General features: G+C 35.3%; 1 protein-coding gene across 1 annotated transcript; it reads left to right on the forward strand.

Annotated features, from left to right (window-relative positions):
• The first annotated feature begins 5,372 nt into the window (after positions 1-5,372).
• Positions 5,373-7,601, forward strand: LOC110096964 (GTP-binding protein BRASSINAZOLE INSENSITIVE PALE GREEN 2, chloroplastic-like). The gene is made up of 2 exons (XM_020823143.2): positions 5,373-6,746; positions 6,949-7,601. The coding sequence occupies exons 1-2, from the start codon at positions 5,418-5,420 to the stop codon at positions 7,270-7,272; spliced, it is 1,653 nt and encodes a 550-aa protein (XP_020678802.1). The 5' UTR covers positions 5,373-5,417; the 3' UTR covers positions 7,273-7,601.
• The last annotated feature ends 17,207 nt before the right edge of the window (positions 7,602-24,808 follow it).

Below are 24,808 nucleotides of genomic sequence, written 5' to 3' on the forward strand. Positions count from 1 at the left end.
TAGAAAAGTACCCCTCAAACTTAAGGGAAAATTCTATAAGATGGTAGTGAGGCCTGAAATGCTGTATGGTGTTGAATTTAAAAAAATGTTACTATTTGAGCACCTCAATGTTGGGTGTCTGAGCGCCTTGCAACAATATAGTGACATTACAATGCTCTAAGTTCTGGAATTTGAATTTTGAATTGGCTTGTGTAGTATTAGGGGGTAGCACCACAATGCTAGGCCAATAACATCACTTTAAAATAATTTAAATCCATTGTCCCATTTATTTGATATAGTGCAATTTTTAATCATAAGAGAGAAAGGGTGAGATTTTGAGAGATAAAAAAGGGGTTTTGAGCGGCAGTGGACCTTTCTTAATAATTGGCCCAGTTGGTAAAGTTGACCATATCGAGGTAGATCACATTATGTCTATCATAGTTTAAAAAATATGAAGTTTTTCCATATGTTTTGATTAAATTTCTATTTCTATTACCAAAAAATCTGGATAACTTTGTGTTGATAAAACTATCTCCGCATAAATATTTATATATTATAGAGATTGATATTTGAAGTTTTGAGTATTTTCTTAAAATTTTCTATCGATTATTTTGAAATTTATCCAATTTTAATTGAATAGAAAATAATTTAGACACTAAAAAATAATATCGTTGCACAATTAAAGTCTTGAAATAATATTTTACACAATCTTAAGTAAACTGGTTATGTTTTGGAACTATAAAATTTTGCTCAGCGGGAAATTATGTTGCCTATCATTATAGAAAATTTTCTCATTATAATATGAGCACAATTATGCTTTAATTACTGTCATAGCTCAACATGATAGGATTTGTCCTAGTCTAGTTGGGTTGTTACACTTGGGTGTAAATGAATATAGCCGAGTTTTAGTCAGCCATAATTTGAGCGTGAGTTTGATTAATTAATCGATTTCATGCTCAAACTCGAGCTTTATTCTATGAATTCCAACAAAGGCAGGTCATTTATTATAAATGAAAGTAAGGGATAATAGTTCAAGTAATTATTATAATGAAATGACAGAAAATAAAAAGTTAAGAAAAAATAATAATTAATCACTTAGTATAAAAAATGTGAGATAAATTTTTTAAACATTTTAACAACATCCTACTTCAAATCCGAAACACTAATATATTTTAAGTCCATTTACTTTAATATTTTTTTAAACATGGCAACTTAAGAGCTAATGAGGTGAGTTGGTGCTATCTCAGGCTTCATTTTTTTAGCTCATCAAATTAGGCTCATGAGCCATTTTTCAAACATAGCCTAAGGCTGTCTGACACACCTTGCACCTTTTGCCAACTCCTTTTGAAATGATCTGATTTCTAATAGTTCCAAAATTAATATATATGATAAATCATTAAAAATTTATCTTTATGGGGCACGAATTTCAAGGTAAAATCAAGTTAGAAAATTTCGAAATTAAATTTGGGACCATCCAAACACTGATTTTAGCAAACTTATGGTCGAACTGAACGTCTCGAAAATATAAACCCAACGACATAAAAGTCGACTCAATCTAAGCCCAAATGGGACCAAAGCAATGTTGGAGGGTTCAAACCACAATTTAGATTATCAAACAGTTTTTTAACATGACTTGCTTATAGTCGAATCGATCTGCTTGACGATACAAATCCAACGAGCCCAAGATCACAGAATTCCAACATCATTAAGACCTTCAAACATTTGACGAATGGTCAGCAATCAAGGGATTCAACATCGGCCGTTCATCCAAAACACTCCCCATTTACCCTTGATCTTCTTCCTACTTACGGGTCATGCCACTTTAAGAAATATATAAATAGACCCCTCCTCCCTCTTGAAAGGGGGCTCCAAGCACGAGAGCAAGAGAGAAATTGGAGATCACTCTTGCCTCCTCGCTCCTCCTCGACCGCTGCCATGAGTTTCGCCTGACCACCACTTGAGGCTCTGAGCTCCCCTGGACCACCACTTGAGGCCCTAAGCTCCACCAGACCACCACCTGACACCCAGAGTTCTACCAGACTACCACCTGATGTCTAGAATTCTGCTGCATCACCACCTGACACCTGGAGTTCAGTCAGACCACTATCTGATACCCGGACTTATGCATGACTGCCACCTGAGGCCTGGACTTCTGTTGGACCAGCACCTAAGGCCTGAACTTCTGTCAGACCACCACCTGAGGCCCGAACTTCTGCTAGACTACCACTAGAGGCACGAACTTCTGTTGGACCACCACATGAGCCCTAAACTTCTACCGGACCACCAGCTAAGGCCCGGACTTCCACTAGACCACAATATGATGCCTAAACGTCTGTCAGACCACCACATGAGGCCCAGACTTCTGTCGGACCACCACTTGATACCCAGACTTCTGCCAAACCACCACCTAAGGTTGAGGCACAAACTTCTGCTTGACCACCACCTGTGGCCCAGACTTCTATCGGACCACCACATTAGACTCAGACTTCTACCGGACCACCACTTGAGGGCCAGACATCTGTCAGACCATCACATAAGGCCCAGACTTCTATCAACCACACTTGAGGCCCGAACTTCTATCGGACCACAACCTGAGGCCCAGACTTCTGCCATACCACCACCTGAGGCCTGGATTTCTGTCGGATCACCACATGAGGTCTGAATTTTTTTCTAGACCACCACTTGAGACCCGAACTTCTGCTAGACCACCACTTATGGTCCGGACTTCTACTAGACCACCACATGAGGCCTGGACTTTTGTCGGACAACCACCTCAAGCACGAACTTTTTTCGTACCACCATTTGAGGCTTGGACTTCTACTGGACCACCACCTGAGGCTCAAACTTCTACTGGACTACGTAAGGCTCGGACTTCTGCCGGACCACCACCTGAGGTCTGGACATCAGCCAGACCACCACCTAAGGCCCGAACTTCTATCGGACCACCACCTGATGCCTAGACTTATGCCGGACCACCACTTAAGGCGCAAACTTCTGCTGGACCACCTAAGGCTCGGACTTCTATCGGACCACCACCTGAGACCCTGACTTTTGTCGGACCACAACCTCAGGCTCAGACTTCTGTTGGACCACCACCTGAGACCCAGACTTCTGCCGGACCATCACTTGAGGCACGGACTTCTGCCAGACCACCACCTGAGGCCTTAACTTTTGTCGGACCACCACCTCAGGCCCGGACTTCTATCGGATCACCACCTGAGGCTTGGACTTATGCCAGACCACCACCTGAGGCCCAGACTTCTACCGGGCCACCACTTGATGCCTAGAATTCTACCGGAGTAACACACTACTACTATTATCTTTTAGACCCTTATCTCCTACCAACTACGGTCCTTCCAAACTTTATCTCTTACTACAGTCCTTTCGACCTCCATTACTAGACAAAGGTCTTTCTGATCCTTATCTCCTGTCGACTACGGTCCTCCCGACCTCTGTCGCCTATTACAGTCCTTCCGACCTCCATAACCAGATAACGATCTTTCTGACCCCAGTATTCTGCCAACTACGGTCTTTTAGACCCCTCTCTCTTACCGACTATGGTCCTTCCGATCTCTGTTACCTACTACAGTCCTTCCGACCTCCATTGCCAGACAATGATCTTTCTGACCCCAGTCTCCTACCTATTACGATCTTTTCGACCTCTATCCTATCAACTATGATCCTGCCAACCAAACAAACATGTCTATGTTGATTATTATAACTCCCACCATGTAATGCGCTCTATTGAATGTACATTTGTGATATCAAGCCAAGGCCCTCTCCCAATGAAGGGCCTCATTTGTAATCGACTGCAAATACTAGTGGATTCATTCAAACTAGGACAGGCCTCATGGTTTTTCCCTCTTTTCAGGTGTTTCCACATAAAAACTTTGGTGTCTCTTATTTAATGCCGCACTCTCTATTATCTGATTGCGTGCTGAATCTTCGAACAAAACTAAGACGTTAAACTTTATACTTCTCTACCGTCGTAAATACTCTGGGACGCAATAATATATATTATGAAATATATTTCTAATAAACATGAATTATATAAAAACTCTTAAATGCAGCTTGATACATCATCAAAAAATTAGTTTGATCGGGCACGAATATCGAGGCAAAAGCTAGTTGAAAACTTCAAATTTTAATTTTGGGAGCACCCGAACTCCGATTTCAGCGAGCTTACAGTCAAACTGAGCGTCTCGGAAATACGAACCCGACAAAACCAAGATCAACCCAATTCAAGCCCAAATGAGTCCAAATCAATGGCTCAAAGTGCTGTCAGAAGGTTCAAACCTCAATTTGAGTTACCAAACGGTCTCCAATTTGTACAAGCTTATACTCGAATCGAACGGCTCGACGAGACAAATCCAACGAGCCCAAGATCGCCGAATTCCGACATCTCTAAGACCTTCAAATGTCCAACGAACGGTGCACGATCGTAGGATTCAAAATCAATCATCCATTCAACCACTCCCAACTAACCCTTGATCCTCCACCTATTTACTGGCTATGCCATTCCCAAAATCTATAAATAGAGCCCCCTCTTCTCTTGAAAGAGGACCCCCCGGGAGCTTAAGGAAAAAAGAGAGAGATCGGAGATCGCTCTTACTTCTTAGCCTCCTCGACCACCGTCGGAGTTTCGCCGGACCACCGCCTAACGCCGTCACTCCGCCGGACCACCACCTGACGCCCTGTGCTCCACCGGACCACCACCTGACGCCCTGTGCTCCACCGGACCACCGCCTAACGCCGTCACTTCGCCGGACCACCACCTGATGCCCTGTGCTCCACCGGATCATCACCTAACGCCGTCACTCCGCCGGATCATCACCTGACGCTCTACGCTCTGCCAGTCTTTCACTTGAAGCTCTCATCTTTGCCAGGCCATCATTGAAGATTCTCACATTTGCCAGACCTTCATCTAAGGCCCGAAGTTTCTGCCTTATCATCATCTAAGGCCTGAAGTCGTACCAGACCATTACTCGACACTCGGACTTCAATTGTACAATTGTTACTTGTAATCTGATCGTCCTTAGAGACGAATCAGCCCATTGTAACCAACTCAAGTTTTAGTGAAATCTTTTCAACTGGGCTAGGCCCCGTGGTTTTTCCCCTTTCAAGGGTTTTTCACGTAAAAAATCTTGTGTTCTCTGTGTGTAAACTGGATATCCGTATAACGGTTAGACAAACAATTAAAACTCTATCGCCGCGTATATTCTAGTCCGCAACACAGCTCATCTTGACATATTGATTAAGAGCTTTGATTATCAACTAATAAGTTTGAGTTCTGAGTCTTTTATATATGATGTAGATTAATTTATCTTAATTCGTTTAAATATTTCAAATAAAAAATAAAAATTCGAGCGATATTCAAAGCCCAGCAGAATTCATACTCTGTAAAGACCAAACCCTTCTTTACGACAACCCTGTAAGCAATGCGCTCAATCGTCAGAAAGCTCTCACCTTTAACTCCACCGCATCGTCTCTTCCCTCTCTCCTTCTCTCTCTCAGCCCCAAATTCCTGCTCCATTCTCTCTTCTCTGCTGCCCTGTCCTCTGCCTTCTCCGGCAGTGTCGTCGGCAGCAAACCACATTCTCTCGCTGCTCCGCCACTTCGCATCCCAACCGTCTCCGTCCTCTACTCTCTCTCTCGCCTTCATCCGTGACGGATGCTATGATGCCGAAGTCGCCCATCGCCCTCCTTTCTCCCTTCTCTTCTGCCCCGGCTGCGGCGTCCACATGCAGAACTCCGACCCCTCACTTCCCGGCTTCTTCTCAACCCCTTCAACCAAATCCCCCGACTACCCTCTCCCACTCTCCTCCACCTCCGATCCCGAAACATCCATCTTCATCAAGTCTGGCCACCTCCAAGAACTGTCAGAAGCCACTGGCGGCCCTCTTCCTGGCGATTCCAGCGCCGAAGACAGCAAGCCTTTGGTCTGTGCCCGCTGCCACTCTCTCCGCCACTACGGCCGCGTCAAGGACTCCTCCGCCGAGAATCTCCTCCCGGACTTCGACTTCGATTGCATGATCGCCCCCAAGATTGCTTCCCCATCCGGCCCGCGCTCCGTTGTCCTCTTCGTTGTAGACTCAACCGACTTCGACGGTTCCTTTCCTCGCAAGGTCTCCCGACTCCTTTCAACCTCCATTGATCACAACGCCCTCGCCTGGAAGGAGAGTAAGTCTGCCAACATCCCCAGGATCATCCTCGTCGTTACGAAACTTGACCTTTTGCCTTCTTCCGTCTCCCAGGAGATGCTCAACGAGTGGACGCGGAGGCGGGCAAATATCTTGGGGGCGGTGAAGTTGGCCGGATTGCATCTCGTCAGCGCGGTAAGGGATTGGGGAGTAAGAAATTTGGTCGAGCAGGTGGCAGAGTTTGCTGGTCCAAGGGGAAATGTGTGGGCTGTAGGAGCTCAGAATGCTGGCAAATCGACTCTGATCAATGCCATGGGGAGGTGTGTTGGGAGGAAGATGACCCAATTGACCGAGGCTCCTGTGCCAGGAACAACTCTGGGGATTGTGAGGGTGGAGGGGGTGCTTTGCGGGCATGCGAAGCTGTTTGATACTCCTGGGATACTTCATCCCTACCAGATTACAACAAGATTAACTAGAGAGGAACAAAAGTTGATTCATATAAGCAAGGAGCTTAAACCAAGAACCTACAGAATCAAGGTTAGTTTCACATATTTATTTATTTTCTTCAGTGGAACTTTTATTTGGCCAAGAGAGGAACTTTCCAAACGTGTTTGCATCGGGCTTGTTGTGTGATAGAAAAGTACCCCTCAAACTTAAGGGAAAATTCTATAAGATGGTAGTGAGGCCTGAAATGCTGTATGGTGTTGAATGTTGGACATTAAAAGAGAAGCATAATACTAAGTTAAGCATGGAAGAGATGAGGATGCTCAGGTGGATGAGTGGCTTTACCCTTAGAGATAGGATACAAAATGAGCATATACGTGAAAAGGTTGGAGTAGCTCCAGTAGAAGAACTTGGTGAATTGGTGAGAACTGAATTCAGAGTGACCGGTGATAGTTGGGATGACAGTAGCACTGACATTGCAGCTGCTGGCCTTGGTTGGATTGCTGTCTGTCTCAAGGGGGAAACATTACTGGGTGTGTGGACATATGATGGAATCAATGTTGTTTCACGAAGTTCTTTGATTGCCAGAAAAGCAAAAATATTTGAAGAAGCCGGGTTCACTGTTTCAAATATTGTCTCTAAAGCTGACAGTATTTTCAGCAAGGAGAAGCAAAATAAATCTGGGAAGAAAAAGAGTGTGCTAAGATGAAACTGGGCAAGTATGCCTTTAGCTGATATCTGATAGAATTGAAAGCTTATTTGTTCTTCAGTTTAAAAGTCTGGGAAAGTGGCTCACGAATGGAGAACTGCAATTTTGTCGAACTTATCTGATATTTATGGTGTTGATTTTGGATGTCAGACTTTTAGTTGTAGTTGTAATTTTGGACATCGAACTTTTAGCCATAGCTTATTTATACTGGGAATTGCTATCCTGTGCTGGGGTGCAAATATTGATTACTTGTAATACATACGAATAATTCACCTTGGTTTGTGGGCATTATTAATTTTATTGTTAGTGGTATATTTCCTTATTATTTAAATCCTTGTCAAAAGAGAAAAAAATTATATGATATTGAATTTTATTTTTGGGATGAACCTTACAACGATCAAATTATGAGATGTGTTCCTGAAAAACAAATAGAATTAATCATTAAGGAGTATCATGATTCTCATTTTGGGGGACATTTTGGAGGATTTAGAATGGCTTCTCAAATCCTTCAAATTGTATTCATTTTGCCTACTTTACATAAAAGGATATAAATGAATATATTAAGAAATATTCAATGCTAAACAATAGGAAATGCTTCCAAAAGAAATAAAAAGCCTTTGAATTATGTTCTAGAAATAGAAATATTTGATGTTTGGGGATTAAATTTTATGGAACCTTTTTGTGTCATCCTATGAAAATCAATATAATTTTATTGTCGTGGACTATATTTAAAAGTGGATTAATGATGTGACAACTTCTAAAATTGATGAAGCTCAAATTATGATCAAGTTTTTTTTCTTAAAAAAAAACTTTCACTAGATTTGGAACGTTAAAAGTTTTAATTAGTAATGGAGGAAGTTGAAAGTTTGTGGGGGTTGTGAAACCTTAAAGAACTAGTCCGAGGCTAACCAAAAAGGGGGGAGGGGGTAAATTGATAGTTTTAAAAATTCTTAAATAAAAAAAAACATTTGATCATTTTAAATATTTTAAAACAAAATAATAACTCTTGATGCATAAGAAAATTAATTTTCACGATAACAATACAATCAAAATTTTCAATCACAAAAAATTGCAGAAATAAAATGCATAAAAAGTAATAAGAAAGAATACACTGAATTTTATAGTGGTTCGGTCAAATCTGACTTACGTCCACTCCTTGGAGATTACCTCTCCAAGTATTGCATTAAACTGAAGTGACTCTTCTTTTGCTCCCATAGCAAGGCAGAGAAGACCTTATAAAATCTTTCCACCGACACGGTGAGACAGAGAACCTTGAATCATTTTTCTCCCTCCTGGAGTAGGCAGAGAACCTAGAAATCCTTTTTCACCCACTTGATGAAGGGAGAGAACATGGGAATCCTTTTACTCCCTCCTAAAGTAAACAAAGAACTTGGATCTAATACTGAAGACGATATTCCCAGAGACACCAAGGAACTAGAGGAGCAACTTGAGGAATATGATGAACACCTTACTTAGAGCAACCTTTGTGATTCTCTCACAAGGATCTCTCTCTCTCTCTCTCTCTCTCAAGCTCTTCCTCTTTCTTCTCTAAGCTCTTTCCTGGATCAACTCCACAGCAAAAGATTGTCTCAAGAGATAATTAGAGAGCTTAAATAGAGAGCCTCCAAAAGAAGCCATAATTTTCAATTCTACACAATTGATCGTCCAGGACGATAGATAGATTATCATGTATAATTAACACACAATAGCCCTTTCAGTTAGGATGACTAGCATTGCATGTACTATTAGTTTAAGAGAAATATGCTGATCGCCCCGGATTATTTTAATATCATCTTGGATGATTAGTATAAAACTATTAAACTTTATCTTGTATGATGCCCGACGATTCCTTATCATCCCATGCATTTCTCTATCATCTAGTATGATAGGGGTATATCATCCTAGATGATTAGTTGAAACAATATTATATTCATCTGGTATGATATGTGGTAGTCCCTTCTCATACCAAGGATATTCTCTGTCATCCAAGATAATCGTCAACGATCATTCTGTATGATCATATCAAATTATGTTTTACTATAATTATTTTCCTAATCATGTGATTAATTTAGGAATAATTGTCCATAATCATCCAAGACGATCTACATCATCATGTACGATTAGCACAAAATTTGAAAATTAAATTATTTCTTAAATTATGATTGGCGATTATTTTCACGATCTGAACTGATAATCCTGGACAATAGGTATCGTTTAGTATGATTAGCTTAATCACTCTTAAAACAAGGATGTCCTAATTAAAGTTTTTATTTTTAACTGATCGTCCAGTATGATTTGAAATCATCTTGTATGATTAGATCAAAATTAAAGAATTCTCTAACTCACAAAATTTCTCCCCCTAAGTGTGTTTATGCAAGGTTACTTAGCTTGGGGCCCACCAGATACATGACTTGACTCAAGAAAAGTAAAAGGTACATTGAAATTGAAGTTACAGATAGATTCAACCCTAGTCTAACCGATCTTGAGTTGATTTGCATTGCAAGTGATCTTGTGGATCTAAAATGTTAGTAAGGAGGGCAAACAAAACATATATACAATAATAGTAGTCGTAAAGAAAATAATAATGTTTGTTATCATCAAAATCATGATACTTGGATCCAAATTTGTAACATAAGTCATTTCTATAATAAAAAATACAAATAGACTTAAGGAAATATAGAGTTTATCATAGTGTCGTAACAGTTTACCATCCTCAAACTAGTGGTTAGGGTGAGAAAAACAATATGGAGCTTAACAGAATCCTAAAAAAATGGTCAATTCAAATAGAAAAGATTAGGCGATTAAGTTAGACGATGTATTATGGCCCTATAAAACTACTTATAAAACTCTTATTGGTATGACTCCCTATAAATTAATTTATGTAAAGGCTTGCCACCTTTCTGTGGAATTGGAACACAACATTCTGGCCAGTTAAATAATTGAATTGTAATTTTGAAATGGAAAAAGAGAACAGATTGATGCAGTTGGGTGAATAGGAAAAATTAGAAATAAAGCTTATAAAAATGCAAGAATTTATAAATATATGGTTAAAAATGTCGGAAAGAATTCACTCATGAATAGGATGTTTTGCTATTTAATTCTAGACTTAATTTTTTTCCTATAAAATTGAAATTTAGATTGTCTGGCCACTCACTATGCTAAGAACATTTCCTTATGGAGCTATGGAAATTAATGATAAGAAATGTTTACATATTTTTAAAGTGAGTGACCACAAACTGAAACCTTATTTAGGTGGGGACATTGATCAATTATGAAATATAATTGAATTGATTCATCCTGAAATAAATTATTTGGCATAGTCTCGCTGAAGACTTAAAAATTATGCTTATTGAAGGCAACACACTTAATATGTTATATTTGTTGCCTATTGCACTAGTTATCTTGTAACATGTGTTATGTTATCACATATTTTATACGCCTTTTATCATTCATATGAAAGCATGCATAATGTTAATTGATGTTTATGTTTCTTTTGCATTTTATTGAAATTTCCCTCATGCTTACTATAGTTTTCATTAATTATTCTATTCCGATTATTTAACTAACCATAGCAAAAAAGGGTAATTAAAAAATTATATAAAATTAGGATAATAATAAAACCATATATCATAGTTCAAATGGATATTGTTTATACTTCATAGAGTGGAAAAACTAATAATTAATTAACTTAGACCATTTAAGTTATTGCTTTAATTTGAAATTATAAGTTATACCTTTATGTATTAATTTTTAAAATTAAAGATTATATATGAGTAGATTAAAATTAGAAATCATAAGCCACCTGAATTTCAAAATGGTAATCTTATTAAATCTTCACATAAAATTTATTAAGATTGTAAAACAGTTCCAAGTAAAAAACTAATATTCAAAATTATCAACTATGTACTCCATAAATAAAAAGAAAAAGAACTACAAAAATAGTTATTAAAAGAAAAAAAGAAACTAAAGAAAAATAAAAGATGAGTACATTCAAAAATTAATATCAGTCATAAGCTTATAATTTGATTACATCATATACTTAAATTCATAAAGGGTAAAAATAAGAAAACTAGTACAAATAATGGTGAACTAACAAAGTTTCAATTTTAACAACTAAAATATCTAATCAATAAGTTACATTATTCACTTTAAAATTTAACAATTAATAATTAAATATATAACATGTGAATTCAAATTAAGTAATAATAAGGATGTCTAATTAATATAATTTTTAGTGTTTTTCCAAACTAGAATTATAATCTTGTTCATTTTTACTACTTCTAGACCGTGTTGTATTATCCCATATTTTAGTAATTTTAAATTGCTAGATTTTTTTCTTTGGTTAATCATTTAATAAAAATTACAAAATATTTATTTGCATAAGGACAACCAAAAGTTTAAGCTAGAGAGAATTTGATAAGTTTAAATAATTTATTATTTTATGTGTTATATTTTAAGAGAAAAGATATATTTTTTAGTTATATTGTGCATGAAAATTACAAAAAGGGCACCCAATTATATGTATAATCCAGCACCACAATATTGGATAAATGAACGCCACATGCATTGTTAGAGCACTACAATATTGAAATTGTAGTGCTAACTTTTCTGTTGGATAATGTCGCGGTGTTAAAATGGTCAGCTTTGCAACACCATATTCATTATCTTTAAGTGTCGTGATGTCACAATCTATTATGCCTCGGCGCCAAAATTACCACTCTGGCATTGCAACATTCCAAAGTCAGCAGCACTACAAAGTAGCACTTATAATTTCTAAAGAACATAATCTATGAGTGAAATGATGTAACTATCCATGTAAGCAGGTGCCACGACGGAGCGAAAAACTCAGCATAATGACATTAATTCATTTTATAGGCGTTGTGGTGGCATTCTTTCAAGCACCACAGTGCTAACCTAATTTGTGTTTTCATATATATATACGACTATTATAAAAGGGGTTGGAGTTTCCACCCCTAGCAAATCATGTCCTTTCATTTTATCTCTTTAAAAATTATCTTATCCCTTCATTATATTATAAATATTTAATAAATTTAGAAAATATGAAAATATATAATAATTACTTAGCAATTAATAACACAATAACACTAATTAAATAATAAGCCAATAAAAGTACCAAAGCATCTCATACGCCCACTTTATTTCCCATTTTAAAAATTGCTTTTCAAATAATTAATTAAGTAGTTTCTAAAATTATTAAAATTGCTTTAATTCAAAAACTGCAGTTCCAAACCAACTCATGCACCCACTTTAATTCTCATTTTTAAAACCGCTTTTTAAATAATTATCTATACTACTATTATAAAAGAGGCTTGAGTTTCCACCCCTAGCAAATCATGTCCTTTCATTTTATCTCTTCAAAAATTATTCTAGCCCTTCATTATATTATAAATATTTAACAAATTTAAAAAATATAAAAATATATAATAATTACTTAGCAATTAATAGCACAATAACACTACTTAATTAATAAGCTAATAAAAGTATCAAAGCATCTCATATGCGCACTTTATTTCCCATTTTTAAATTGCTTTTCAAATAATTAAGTAAGTAGATTCCGAAATTTTTAAGACTACTTTAATTCAAAAATTGCAATATCAAACCATCTCATGCACCAACTTTACTTCATATTTTTAAAACCGCTTTTCAAATAATTAATTAAGCAGTTTCTGAAATTGTTAAAGCTGCTTTAATCCGAAAACTGCTTTCAATCCGAAAACTGCTATCTATCCAAAAATTGCTTTCTACTAATCAATTAATTTTCAAAATTATTAAAACTTCAACCTTTCATTTCATATTGGCTATAATTATTATTGTATTCTCTTAATTGCATTTAATTAAGAGAATTCCAATGGTTATTATAGAATTCACAAAAAAAAAGACTTTTTAGATAACCCATTGCTTTAAATAGTATTAATGATTAATAAATTTAAGCTAATTATTAAAAGTAAACATATATGGTATCTCAACCTTTCATTTCATATTGGCCATAATTATTATTGTATTCTCTTAATTGTATTTAATTAAAAGAATTGCAGTGGTTATTATAGAATCCACAAAAAACTTTTAACATAACCTATTACATTAAATAATATTAATGATCAATAAATTTAAACTAATTATTAAAAATTGAACGTACATAATTCATAGCCATTCATTTTACTTAATTTTAGTTTTTCAAATTAAATCTCAACCTTTCATTTTAATTATTATAATTATAACTTTATTCATAAAATTAATATATTAATGAATGCCTGATGTGAAACAAAATCCATGCGAAAGTGATTTGCTTAAAGAAGTTTGCACGCTTAGATTTAGAGGCAATAATAAACAAGTTCTTATGCGGAATTGAACGATAAGATAAATATGAAGTGGTACTTAGCTTAGGTTAATTCTCATGCATAGAAGTTAAGTTCAAAAGATAGCCATCTTAATCCAACATTGCATACATGGATTGTTCCAACAATAAATTCCAATACTAACAATAAGATTAGGCTATGAAAGATCCCTCACACAACTCTTCTAATTACTAGGCTTTAGCGGAGACGCATTAATATGATATTCATGACGATAATAAATTCACGTTCAAGGATGTAACTATGAAGATAGCGAATCGAATGTTGAGTTTAATCAAAGACAAGAGAGATACGCACTCTTGTAGGATGATTTGAGTGTGGGACGACTAGGACAGCCACCATGAGCTTTCTTCGCACCACCGATTAGTCACGAAAAGGTGTGGATCTTCAAGACAACAACAGTTTCTATTTTGGACAGATTCTGGACATCATTTTGGAATCTTTCGGATGAAGCTATGGTGCTAGGAGATTTGTAGAATCAGTGGGACAGCAAGTTGTAGAAGAGCGTCCAGCAATTGGAAGGTTTCAGAAGGCGGGAATTTAAGTTTCCCTCGCTGGAATCCTCCAGATACCATTGGGAGCAACCAGGATTTGTGGGCAGTATGTTTCGTCTTTCCAAAACAGTAATTATGGGTCTTCCACAGGCTGAGGGAGCAAGGCAATCAGCTGAATTTCAGTCTGCAGTAACATTTGAAGGCCTTCCACTTGCTGGACAGTAGGAAACATGTGCAGATTTTCCTGGAAAGAAAACTGCACCTTTGGGAGAACTCAGACAGCAATCTGGACTTGTGGAGAACTCTTGGACAGCAACGTTCTCAATCTTAGAATTCTGGACAGCAGCTCTTCTCAGGAAAATCAAGCTTTTGTTAATCCGTTTGGAAGGGGAACTAAAGGTGCATGGGATCCAGAACTTCTCCAAGGCTGTCTCATACTTGGGGAATTATTCTCGGAGCTAGGGGAGAGGTAGGCGGGTAGAAAGAGGGGAGTTATTGCCTGCCTAATCAGTGGTTTTAATTTGGGAAGGGAATTACATGCGGAGAGGGATTAGTGAAATCTTGAAGTTAATTTAGATTTCATAAGGAGAAGGAGAGGGATTAATTTTGAAATTTCAAATTAATCCACAATTAGGTTAGGGGGCAGTTTTGGAGAGAGTTATGGGAGGTATTTAATGGGATGAGGGTTTTTAATTGGAGAGAGAAAGCTTCCATCCAAATCTAAAAAAATAATTTCATATTTTGAATAGAATAGGAGGGAACTAATTTGAAATTTGAATTCAAATTAATTAGAGATAGGGAGCTTTAAATGGGAATTAATGGGGAGCCCATTGTTGGGCCGGCGGCATGAAGAGGAGGGAGGGGATGGTGGTAAGTGTTTTATGAGTTTCCCAAAACAAGCTTGGCCAATTAGGAGGGAAATATATGAGTCCTCTCCAAATTGAATTTAGATTGGATTCAAAATTTGAAAACTTTCCTTAATTGGATTTTGCAAATAAGGAAAGTTTTTTTTTTTTTTTTTTGAATTTCAAAATTTTCCCAACTCCTTTCTTTATTGTAAGAGCCCATGTAGGGAGTCATTATGATGATTAAAATAATCATAATGATTTGAGGTGTGGGTGGTGGGGCCGGCGGTCAAGAGGGAAGAGGCGGGTTTGGCATCGGGTGGAGGTGGCTTGTGATGCCCCAAGATCTAACTTGGAAAAATGTCAATCAATTACCAAACAATTTACCAGAGTTATCTAAAACCTTCAATTAGACAGTCTATCAAACATCTATAAAATTTAAAACATCAATAACAAGTCGATTCGTATCTCAAAAAGTCATGTACAATATCTCAGGAACTACACTACAATCACCAGTACTGAAATCTATCCTGAGTACAAAAGAATCACTATTAATCAAAAGACAAAAACCTGAAGATCTGGATCAATTCCTATCTTCTGCTCCCTTGCCTGACCTGAAAATATCAACCACATATAATGAGCTTATACGAAGCCCAGCAGGTCACTAATACCTATAACTGAAATCAAAGCACGGCTATGCTATCATATGCAATGTCAGTCAAGTCACAGTCAATCAATCCATATCAGTCAATGGTCAATGAATCTGTGCAATACGGAAAATCCAGGGTATTCAATAAAGCTAGTCAATGCAGCGGTAGACGAATCGTTAAATCAACTCAATAAATCCATGTCAATCTCGAAGAAATCCGTACACAGAAGAAAATCAGTCAATCCGTCAAATCAATCTCTATCCAATCAAATCAATCTATTCAATGAAATCAAACGAGGAAAGCAGTACGATAAATCTCAATCTATTCTAACAGTGAATCCATGCATGCAGTCCAATACGGTGCAGAACAGTAAATCTATATGCGAACAATAAATCCATAGGCAGTATATAAAAGAAATCAATGAATCTATAGGCAACAGTATCAATGTTCTATACTATTCATGTCCATGCTATCAATGCAATATCTATATCCATCCATTTCTATCAATGCTCAATGTCGATGCACAGCAATCAATCAGTAAAATCAATGAAATCGTACGATCTAGTAAATTCAATCAAAGTCGATAAAGTAGGAATCTATAAAACAATGAATCCATAAAGCAATACAGTAAACATGCAATTCAATACTATATACTGGACAAGTATAATCAACTGGTCATGTTGCTGTTGTAGAAATACATAATTGCTGTTGTAGATCCGTACATTGGTTCTATCATAAGAGTCGTCACTCTTTTTCGCGCCGTCGGCATTTCTATAAACTCCTTATGACTCCCAATCGTTATATCAATGATCAATGGTTTAAAGAAAGCCCGTCGGCCCACCATCCTGTACAGGTCAATATCAATCTCCAACCAATGTTCAACCAGGCTATACGTGTTTCCCAGTATCAATAATCAATCAATAATCAGTTCAATAATCAATATTATGCAATCTATAACAATCATATCAATAATCATAAGCACACATCTAATCTATCAATACAAGCAAATCCGAAAATCTACGAAATGGGCAGCGTAACGGCAGTCGGTCGAATTTACACAAAAATCCTGCAAAAAGACACAAATCCAAATTCTTTCAAATTATAAGCAGAAATCTATAACATCAATACAAGACTATTTGTCCTTAGAATCAAATCAAATCAAGTCCTGATTATTTTCTATTCGATAAAAATCGCGTAAGAATCAATTCCGACGGTAAAATCTTCGTAGAATACAGTCAAATCGTGTACAATAATCGTTATCTATAACATACTAAAATTTGCGGTGAAAGTTTGGCCAAATATCAAATCACGTCGAAAAGTCGATTACGAAAACACAAAAACAGATCCACAGCTCGGTCAAACTCAATATCTTTGAAAACAGAAATAGGGTTTGAAGTCCTTACCAGGAGATCTTCACTTTTCCCAACAGCAGCGTCGGACGAAAAGCGCTCCGCGGCCTCCAAAACCCAGCTTTCCTCTTTTTTCCCTTTTCTCTTTCTCTCTCTAAAATCAAGATATTTTATTTTAAAATGATTTTCTCTCTCATCAAAAACGATCAGATTTTCATATAATCATTTGTCTGATCGGCCGGCCGATCGCCAATTCGTCCCGGGACGATCAGACCAGAAAAATCATCATGGACGGTTCCAGAACTATTCGCAGGCCGATATTTTCTCTACAGTGCCGATCGGCTGGACGATCTAAAATCGTCCTGGACGATCCTGAGAGGAAATTTCAAATCAGAGAGGAACAGTAAGGGAACGAGGTCTCACATGGCTAGGACCTAGGCCGGCGGGTGGAATTGTGGAGGGGGAATTTGGTGGGGATCAAGGGGTATTTTGGTGGCGGAATGAAAGTGGAGGGAATTCGATGCAAAAAGAAAAAATAAAAGAAAAACAAAGATAAGAAAACCTCGAACCTTGGAATCCACCAAGATTGACGGGTATTGCTTTTGCCCTCACCTTGGGCTTTTCCATAGAACTCACACAGAGATCTAGAGAAAAGAACTCACTAAGAGATCTTCAAGAAGGAACTCACAAAGAGAACACAAGAGCCAAATTTTCATTCAATAATCATCATCCCTTTCCAAGAGGAAGGGGAGGGCTTAAATAGCCAAATACATGAGGGAAAATAAAAGACATAATTTCCCCTAGGGCAAAATAAAACAAAGCCCTCAAGTGAGGGTAGAAATAGAAAAGTATAAATAACAAATAAAATACATGAAATAAAATAGACACGATCGTAGCCGTTGATCTTCGATGTCTCATCAATGCCTCTTCAGATCGCACTAAACAAACGCTTCACGTCCCTTCGGTACCGACCCAACTTAGATTTAAGGCTTCGCGTGAAGAAGACTGTTTGTCTTATTTCATGGCCTTTAGATCATGTTTCCCACTCAGCTCTAAGGCTTCACGTGAAGAATATTTTTGAAAGATTCACCGCTTCTTCAGCTTTGTTTGTCCTATCAGAGTCACTACTTCTTCGTCTTCATTGCTCGGAAGTCACGTCAGGAGTTTGTTGTGAAGGTAACGTTCTTTGTCAAGCCTTCTTTGTTCATGTTCATGGTGGCTCGAAAATTGCGACGGTCCTTTGTTCATGTCTTATGGTCTTAATTCAAATGAGCACAATTGGATTACAATCAGAGTAATGCAGATTGATGATAAGAAGCCTGAATCTGATATGATTTCATGGGTAAAATAAAGCTTTTTTGGAATGGTTTTTCTTCTTTTCTCTCAATATGCATTTTTAACTATTACAAGTATTTCTACTTTTTTTTCTTTTCTGCTCAGGCTTCTTTTCCTACCGTAGTCTTGTGCTACTATTTCATATTATGCTTTTGTAGAAATGCATCGAATCATGTTAAGAGTGCATTTTGAATTCATAAATAATGTTTTGATAGGCAATGGAGTTTTTTTAATTAATATATAAAAAAATTATTAATTTTATAATTATAATAAAATATTCTAATCTTAATTAATATATAAACCTAATTATCAAATAAAAAACTTAAATTGTCAAAATTGAATAAGTGGACTTCTAATTATTATATGTGGAGTACGGATGTAGCTTTACCGCGGGACTTACAATTAAATGAAGAGAAGTATATTTTTTTTCTATTTGTGTGATCCGATGATCAAGTTCAACAATCTGATTTGTATATATTATTTTTTTTTTTTGAAGAAATACAGAAATTGCATTAAAAGAAAATAAAGAACAACCTAATACACGCTAGAAACAAACTAGTAGTTCCTTGGTAAAGGAACTTTATTGAAAGCATATTTGTTAAGCTAAACTTGTTACAATTTAAATGAAACCCACTATTTTCCATTTTATAACCCTTGAGATGCAGGGGATACCAAAATATTAAACACCCGAGGGTTGGTTAGTATTGCAGAGTTCCCAATCGGTTAAAAAATAGAACCTAGTATCGATCTCATAAGCAATTAGAATAAATTTAGAAAACAAATAAAAGACTAAAAGAAAAAAAGAAGAAATAAAAGAAAATACATTTAAACATTGACATCCAAACTCCTAAGAAAAAAAGGTATTTCAGATGCCATTTCCAATATCCCAAGTCGTAGTGCAAATCTAGAATTTTGAATAATTCTTTGATCAATAGCTCCATCTTCAAGTATCTTTCCACTTTGTTAAAAGCCAAGAGAAAATCAACAAGCATATTAATGAGTTAAATGAGAAGAACCTCTCATAAATTTCTTAATTCTGATATTAGCAATCTTTCTTATAGGTATATCTTTCACCGGACCTAGAGCTTGTAATTCTTTGAACAATTTTTGTTTTGAACCAAAAGATCCATTCTCCATAGTAGTATCCTTCACTAAGACAGTTTTTTTGAATTTTAAACTTAACGTAGAAAGAGGACTAATGGTTTCATTATAAACACCTTTTGATCCTGCATTGATACCATCCATTTCTAACATCCTTGCCGCATTTGTTGGAGTGAACCCCGAATTCTGCACCACAACAAATTTTGACTTAGTCAAGAGTTTGTTTGGAGTTTGATCAGCAATTAGTTTTGCTTCAGAATTATTCGCCTCCTTATCTACCTCCTAAATTTGTGGAGTTTCGAAATTTGAATTTTGAATATTTAAATCTTCAGCAATCAAGGGATGATCCACAAATTTTACTACATTTTCAAATGGATCAATCACAAAACCGGAACCAGCAATCTTAGCACTATTTTCAGCAGCCAAAGCTTAAGGATTCAAATCTGATTTGTTTTTGTGCATGGATTTTTGCTAATATTATTTTAAGAAAAAATCTATACATTTTGTTAATATTATTGATAATTATAATTAATTATAGAATGTGTGCCAAGTTTTTATATCATGGTTCTATCTCTGATAAGAAATTACATTTAATCTCTTGGAAAAATACTTCTCTGCCTTACTATTATGGGGGGCTGAATATCCCTGATATCAAGTCTATGTATTTTGAATTTGCCTGCTCTTTTCTTTGGAGATTTTACTCTGTTGAATCCCTTCTTAATAGCTGGTATAGGAGCAAATTTGTTTCTCCTTTTAAACCTCCCAGCTATAGAGCGTCACCTTTCTGGAAACATATTTGTTCGACTGCCTCTGCTATTAAAAGTTCTCTGAAACTGAATGTTACTAGTTTTAACTGCTCACTTTCTTTGTACTGGGATCCTTGGGTGACGGGAAATTCTTTGGCTGAGTTAAACTTGCAGGCTTTTCCGAACTCTTTGGATGTGAATATCTGGATCTCTAATGGTTGCTGGGATCTGTCTTTAGTCCCTAGTCATTTGCATCGGGTGGTTTTATCTATTCCAATTCATGATGATGGATTGGCTATCTCCTGGACTGGAAAAGGGGCTCCTTGTTTTAATTCGTTTAAAAGGAAATTTTTTGAGGGAAATTATAAAGTGCCTTGGTATAAATATATTTGGCATAAGCATTTTGCCATGCGTTACTCTTCTTATACTTGGTTAGCTATTAATGAAGGCCTGAAATCTGCTGAAAATTTAGCTCTTAGGGGGATTCTTATTACTCCTGCATGTTATTTATGCCAAAATGAGGATGAATCCTCCTCTCACATGTTTTTCCAATGTCCGTTCTCCTTCAGCATTCTACATTCCCTTTTACCTGATGTGAGAGGTTTTTTGTTGAGGCCTAATTTGCTCCAGCTGTTTGAACACTTTGAGGATTGCCAATCTATAGAGGGAGCTGAATGTAACTTCTGTTACTTTGTTATTTGTTGTACGCTGTATTTCTTGTGGAGGGAACGAAATGATAGGAGATATGGTGGAAAATACTCTACAATACATACTCTTTGCCATAAAATTTCGATGGCTATTACTGCTAAAGTCTCAAAGTGGAAATATTTTGATAAACTACAGAAAGCTTTCCCTAATTGTTTTTTTTGGAGAAATTATCACCAGGCAGAGAATTTTGATATCCCTAGGCAATGATGACCAGGAATATAGAAATGGTATATATATATATATATATATGATGTAAAATATGCTAGATTCTAAGGAGATGATATATATGTAGGAGGTCAGTAGATATCATTTTCACCCATACAAGATCAATGGAGATCTAGGGATGTATATACTCTGAATTACATTAAAAATAAGAATTTCATTAGGAAAGATATGTAATTTTTATTTATTAATCCAAAATAGTTTATATAAATATTGTATCAATTATTTTACTATTTTTATTCAATAATTGAATCTCCATAACCAATAATTTTATTTCAATAAGATAATTTTGTAATTAGAGTAAATAATAGTAGTTAGTTGTTGAAAAGTATACTTTTTGTGGGTTTGACATTATACTCTATAACTTTATTAGTTGATTTGGCACTTATACTTGAGTATTTTAAATGGGATTTGGCACTTATACCGATGTTTCATAAGGTTCCCAATAAAAGTCTTTTTCTTTCCCCTCTTATACTTTGGCTCTCTTCACCCTTTTTCTTATTCGGGTGAGTATTCTGGTTAGGGCAATCAAAGAAAAATGTATCAAATAAAACTTTAGTAGATTTGTAGCTTTTACCTTTGTTCTAATTATTTTAAAAACTCCTCTATTTTCTTTTTGGAAAATTGTGTAATAATTTGGGCTCCCGAGTTTATAATTTTTTATGATAACAAATATTTTTGATTACCTCTTCATTTGTCCTAGTATTTATAGTGCATTTCGGTTTTTGTGTTGACTAACATTTAACGTATAATATACACCGCTCTTTGAAGATTTAGGGCTTATGTTTGGGTAGAATAGGTTATGTTAGAAGAGTCTGTAATTTTCATTTATTTATTTTTTAGATTCTTGAGTCAAGTTTTGTAAGGGTGTATGCTAGCCTAGTGACCATGCACACACACATGAGGGGAAATTATTTTAAATATTTTAAGTTTTATATTGATCGTACTGTATGATCAATATCGAACTAGATGATCTGTCATTATAGAAATTAATTAAAATATTTTATTTATCTGGAAAAATACTTTTGAAATATAACTAATTATATAGTATGAACACCATATCGTATTGGACAATTTGTTATAATTAGAAACTCTGTTGTCTATTATATTGAGCAAAGTTTGAATCTGATAAGTTATTTTAGTTATCTATACGAACCTAATCATAGTATAACATGTTTAAAATGTTGCCAAATTTAATCCCATGATTAATTAATTAAATCTACTTAATTTTGATATTTTGATCATATTGTACGAGTTGGATCGTACTGTACGATCAAATAGACAATTTTGGTCATCCCATGATTCATCCTGACAAACAATATTTTGGTTGAACTAATCATACTATAAAATTGATCATTCGTATTGATGATCATATAGCACTAACATGCAAATTTGAACTATTCATATTATACTAACTAGTGATCGTACAACACTAACATGTAAAATTTTGCACATCATACTAGATGATCCTTCAATTATACTGTATGATATTTGATGGTTGAATTCAATTTTTAGAGTTTTTTGAAGCTTTTTTTTTAAGCTTTCTCATAAGACTTTATGAGAGTCTTTGGCATGCATTGAGTCTCTATTCTTCTAGAGAAAACATGAAGTGAGAGCCTTGAAAGGGTGAGAGGAAATGATAGAGTTTGAGAGGGAGAAGTTCCTTGTGGGTTTCAAGGGAGTGTGAAGCGGGTTTCACACAGTTGCTCTAGCAAGCTTTCATCTTTGTACCATCATATTCAAGGTTTGTCTTGAGAGTTTGGGAAGATGAACATCTCTTTGGTATCAAAGGACCTGACTAATTCACCACATTGGGGATGGTGAAAGTGATTCCATATTCTCTGCCTCAGTAGGAGGGTGAAAAGGAGTCAAGGTTCTCTACCTCACCAAGAGGGTGAAAAGGAGTCAAGGTTCTCAACCTGTGAAAAGTGTATAATCCTTTGCCACACCAGGTTGGTGGAATAGACTTTGTAAGGGCTTCTCCACCTAACTGTGGGAGCTAAAGGACTATGTGGAGTGGACGTATAGTGATAGTGCAATACCCGGAGTGGAGGACTCCAAGGAGTGGATGTTGGTCATGGTTTGATTGAACCATTATAAAATTTGGTATGTTCTTTTTTATTTTATTTTATATAATTTTTTTCTGACATTTTATTTTCTATTATAACCACTTGATTAAAAATTTGTGATTGATATTATGTTGTGTTGATTAGATTATTATCACCATCTTTATAACTTTATTTTGATAAGTGTACTAGCTTCCCTATCAAGTGATAGTATTACTTTCATCTTAGTGTGCCTTAGGGATAATTCATTGAGGTCTTTCATATTTTAGTTTCTTTATGTATGCTATTATTTTCTTTTTTATTTTTAATTTTATGTGTTTTTTATCACTTCTTTTTGATAATGTTAAAAGGGGGAAAATGCATTGTGATTGGTTGTATTTGTGGTTTAGTTTCTAAAATTTTTTATTATTTAGTTTTAAATATTTATTTATCTTAAAAAATAAAAAAATGGTTTCCCCTGTTTTTTAAATATAATTTTTTTGATGGGGGAGTTTAGGAAAAAATATTTTTAATTTGAAAATTCAACCAATAATACCATCATCAAAAAGGGTGGGGTTGTTACAACTCGGGATCATCATCAAAAAGGGTGGGGTTGTTACAACTCGGGATCCCGAGTTTATAATGTTGATGCTAATAAATATTATTGATTACGTCTTTATTTCTTCTAGTATTTATATTGCATAGATATTTATGTGTTGACTAAAATTTCAGGTACAATATACATTGTTCTTGGAAGATTCATGCCTCAAGATTGGGTAGAATATATTATGTTAAAAAGTGTTTGTAACTTTCATTTATTTATTTTTAGTTTCTTAATTCATGTCCTATAAGGGTGTATGCTAGCTTAGTGATCATATATACATACACATGGGAAGGAGAAAAAGTTTTAAATATTGTAATTTTCTGTACATTATAGTGTACGATCAATATCGTGTTAGAAAATCTATTATTATAGAAATTAATTAAAATATTTTATTTATCTAGAAAATTAGTTTTAAAATATAAATAATCGTATTGTATGAATACCACATCGTATTGAATGATCTGATATAATTAGAAACTTCACATTTCATTAAATTAGGTAAATTTTTGAATTTAAAAAGTTGTTCTATTCATACTATATGAACTTAATCATATTGTACTATGTTTAAAATATTGCCTAATTTAATCCTGTAATTAATCAATTAAATCTACTTTATTTTGATATTTTGATCATATTGTACAAATTGGATCGTATTGTATGATCAATAGAGATAATTTTAGTCATCCCATGATTCATCATGGACAAACTACATTTCCTTTGAACAAATCATAATGTATGATCAATCATTCGTACTAATGATTGTATAGCACTAACAGGAAAATTTGAATTGTTCATACTATACTAACTGGTGATCATATAGTACTAACAAGTCAAATTCTACACATTGTATTGGACGATCATGCAAACATATTTAAAATTAATTTCAAAATTAATATATTAATTTATTTTAAATAATTCTAATTGTTTAAATATTTTAATATTTAATTAATATTATATTAATTATTTTCAAAATTTAATTTTTTTTTATTTTTAAACATATTAAACAATCAAATGTTCTCTCAAAAATATTTTGAAATTATTTTAATGATATTTTAAATCTTTA

This window comes from Dendrobium catenatum, unplaced genomic scaffold, assembly GCF_001605985.2.
Source record: "Dendrobium catenatum unplaced genomic scaffold, ASM160598v2 fragScaff_scaffold_313, whole genome shotgun sequence".
In the NCBI taxonomy this organism is placed as follows: domain Eukaryota; kingdom Viridiplantae; phylum Streptophyta; class Magnoliopsida; order Asparagales; family Orchidaceae; genus Dendrobium; species Dendrobium catenatum.

Excerpts from the sequence above, each read along its gene's own strand:
- LOC110096964 (XM_020823143.2), top strand. The coding sequence starts at position 5,418 with ATGCGCTCAATCGTCAGAAAGCTCTCACCTTTAACTCCACCGCATCGT. Across the intron at positions 6,747-6,948 it reads GTGTTTGCATCGGGCTTGTT|GTTGGAGTAGCTCCAGTAGA; the intron begins GTGTGATAGAAA and ends ATACGTGAAAAG.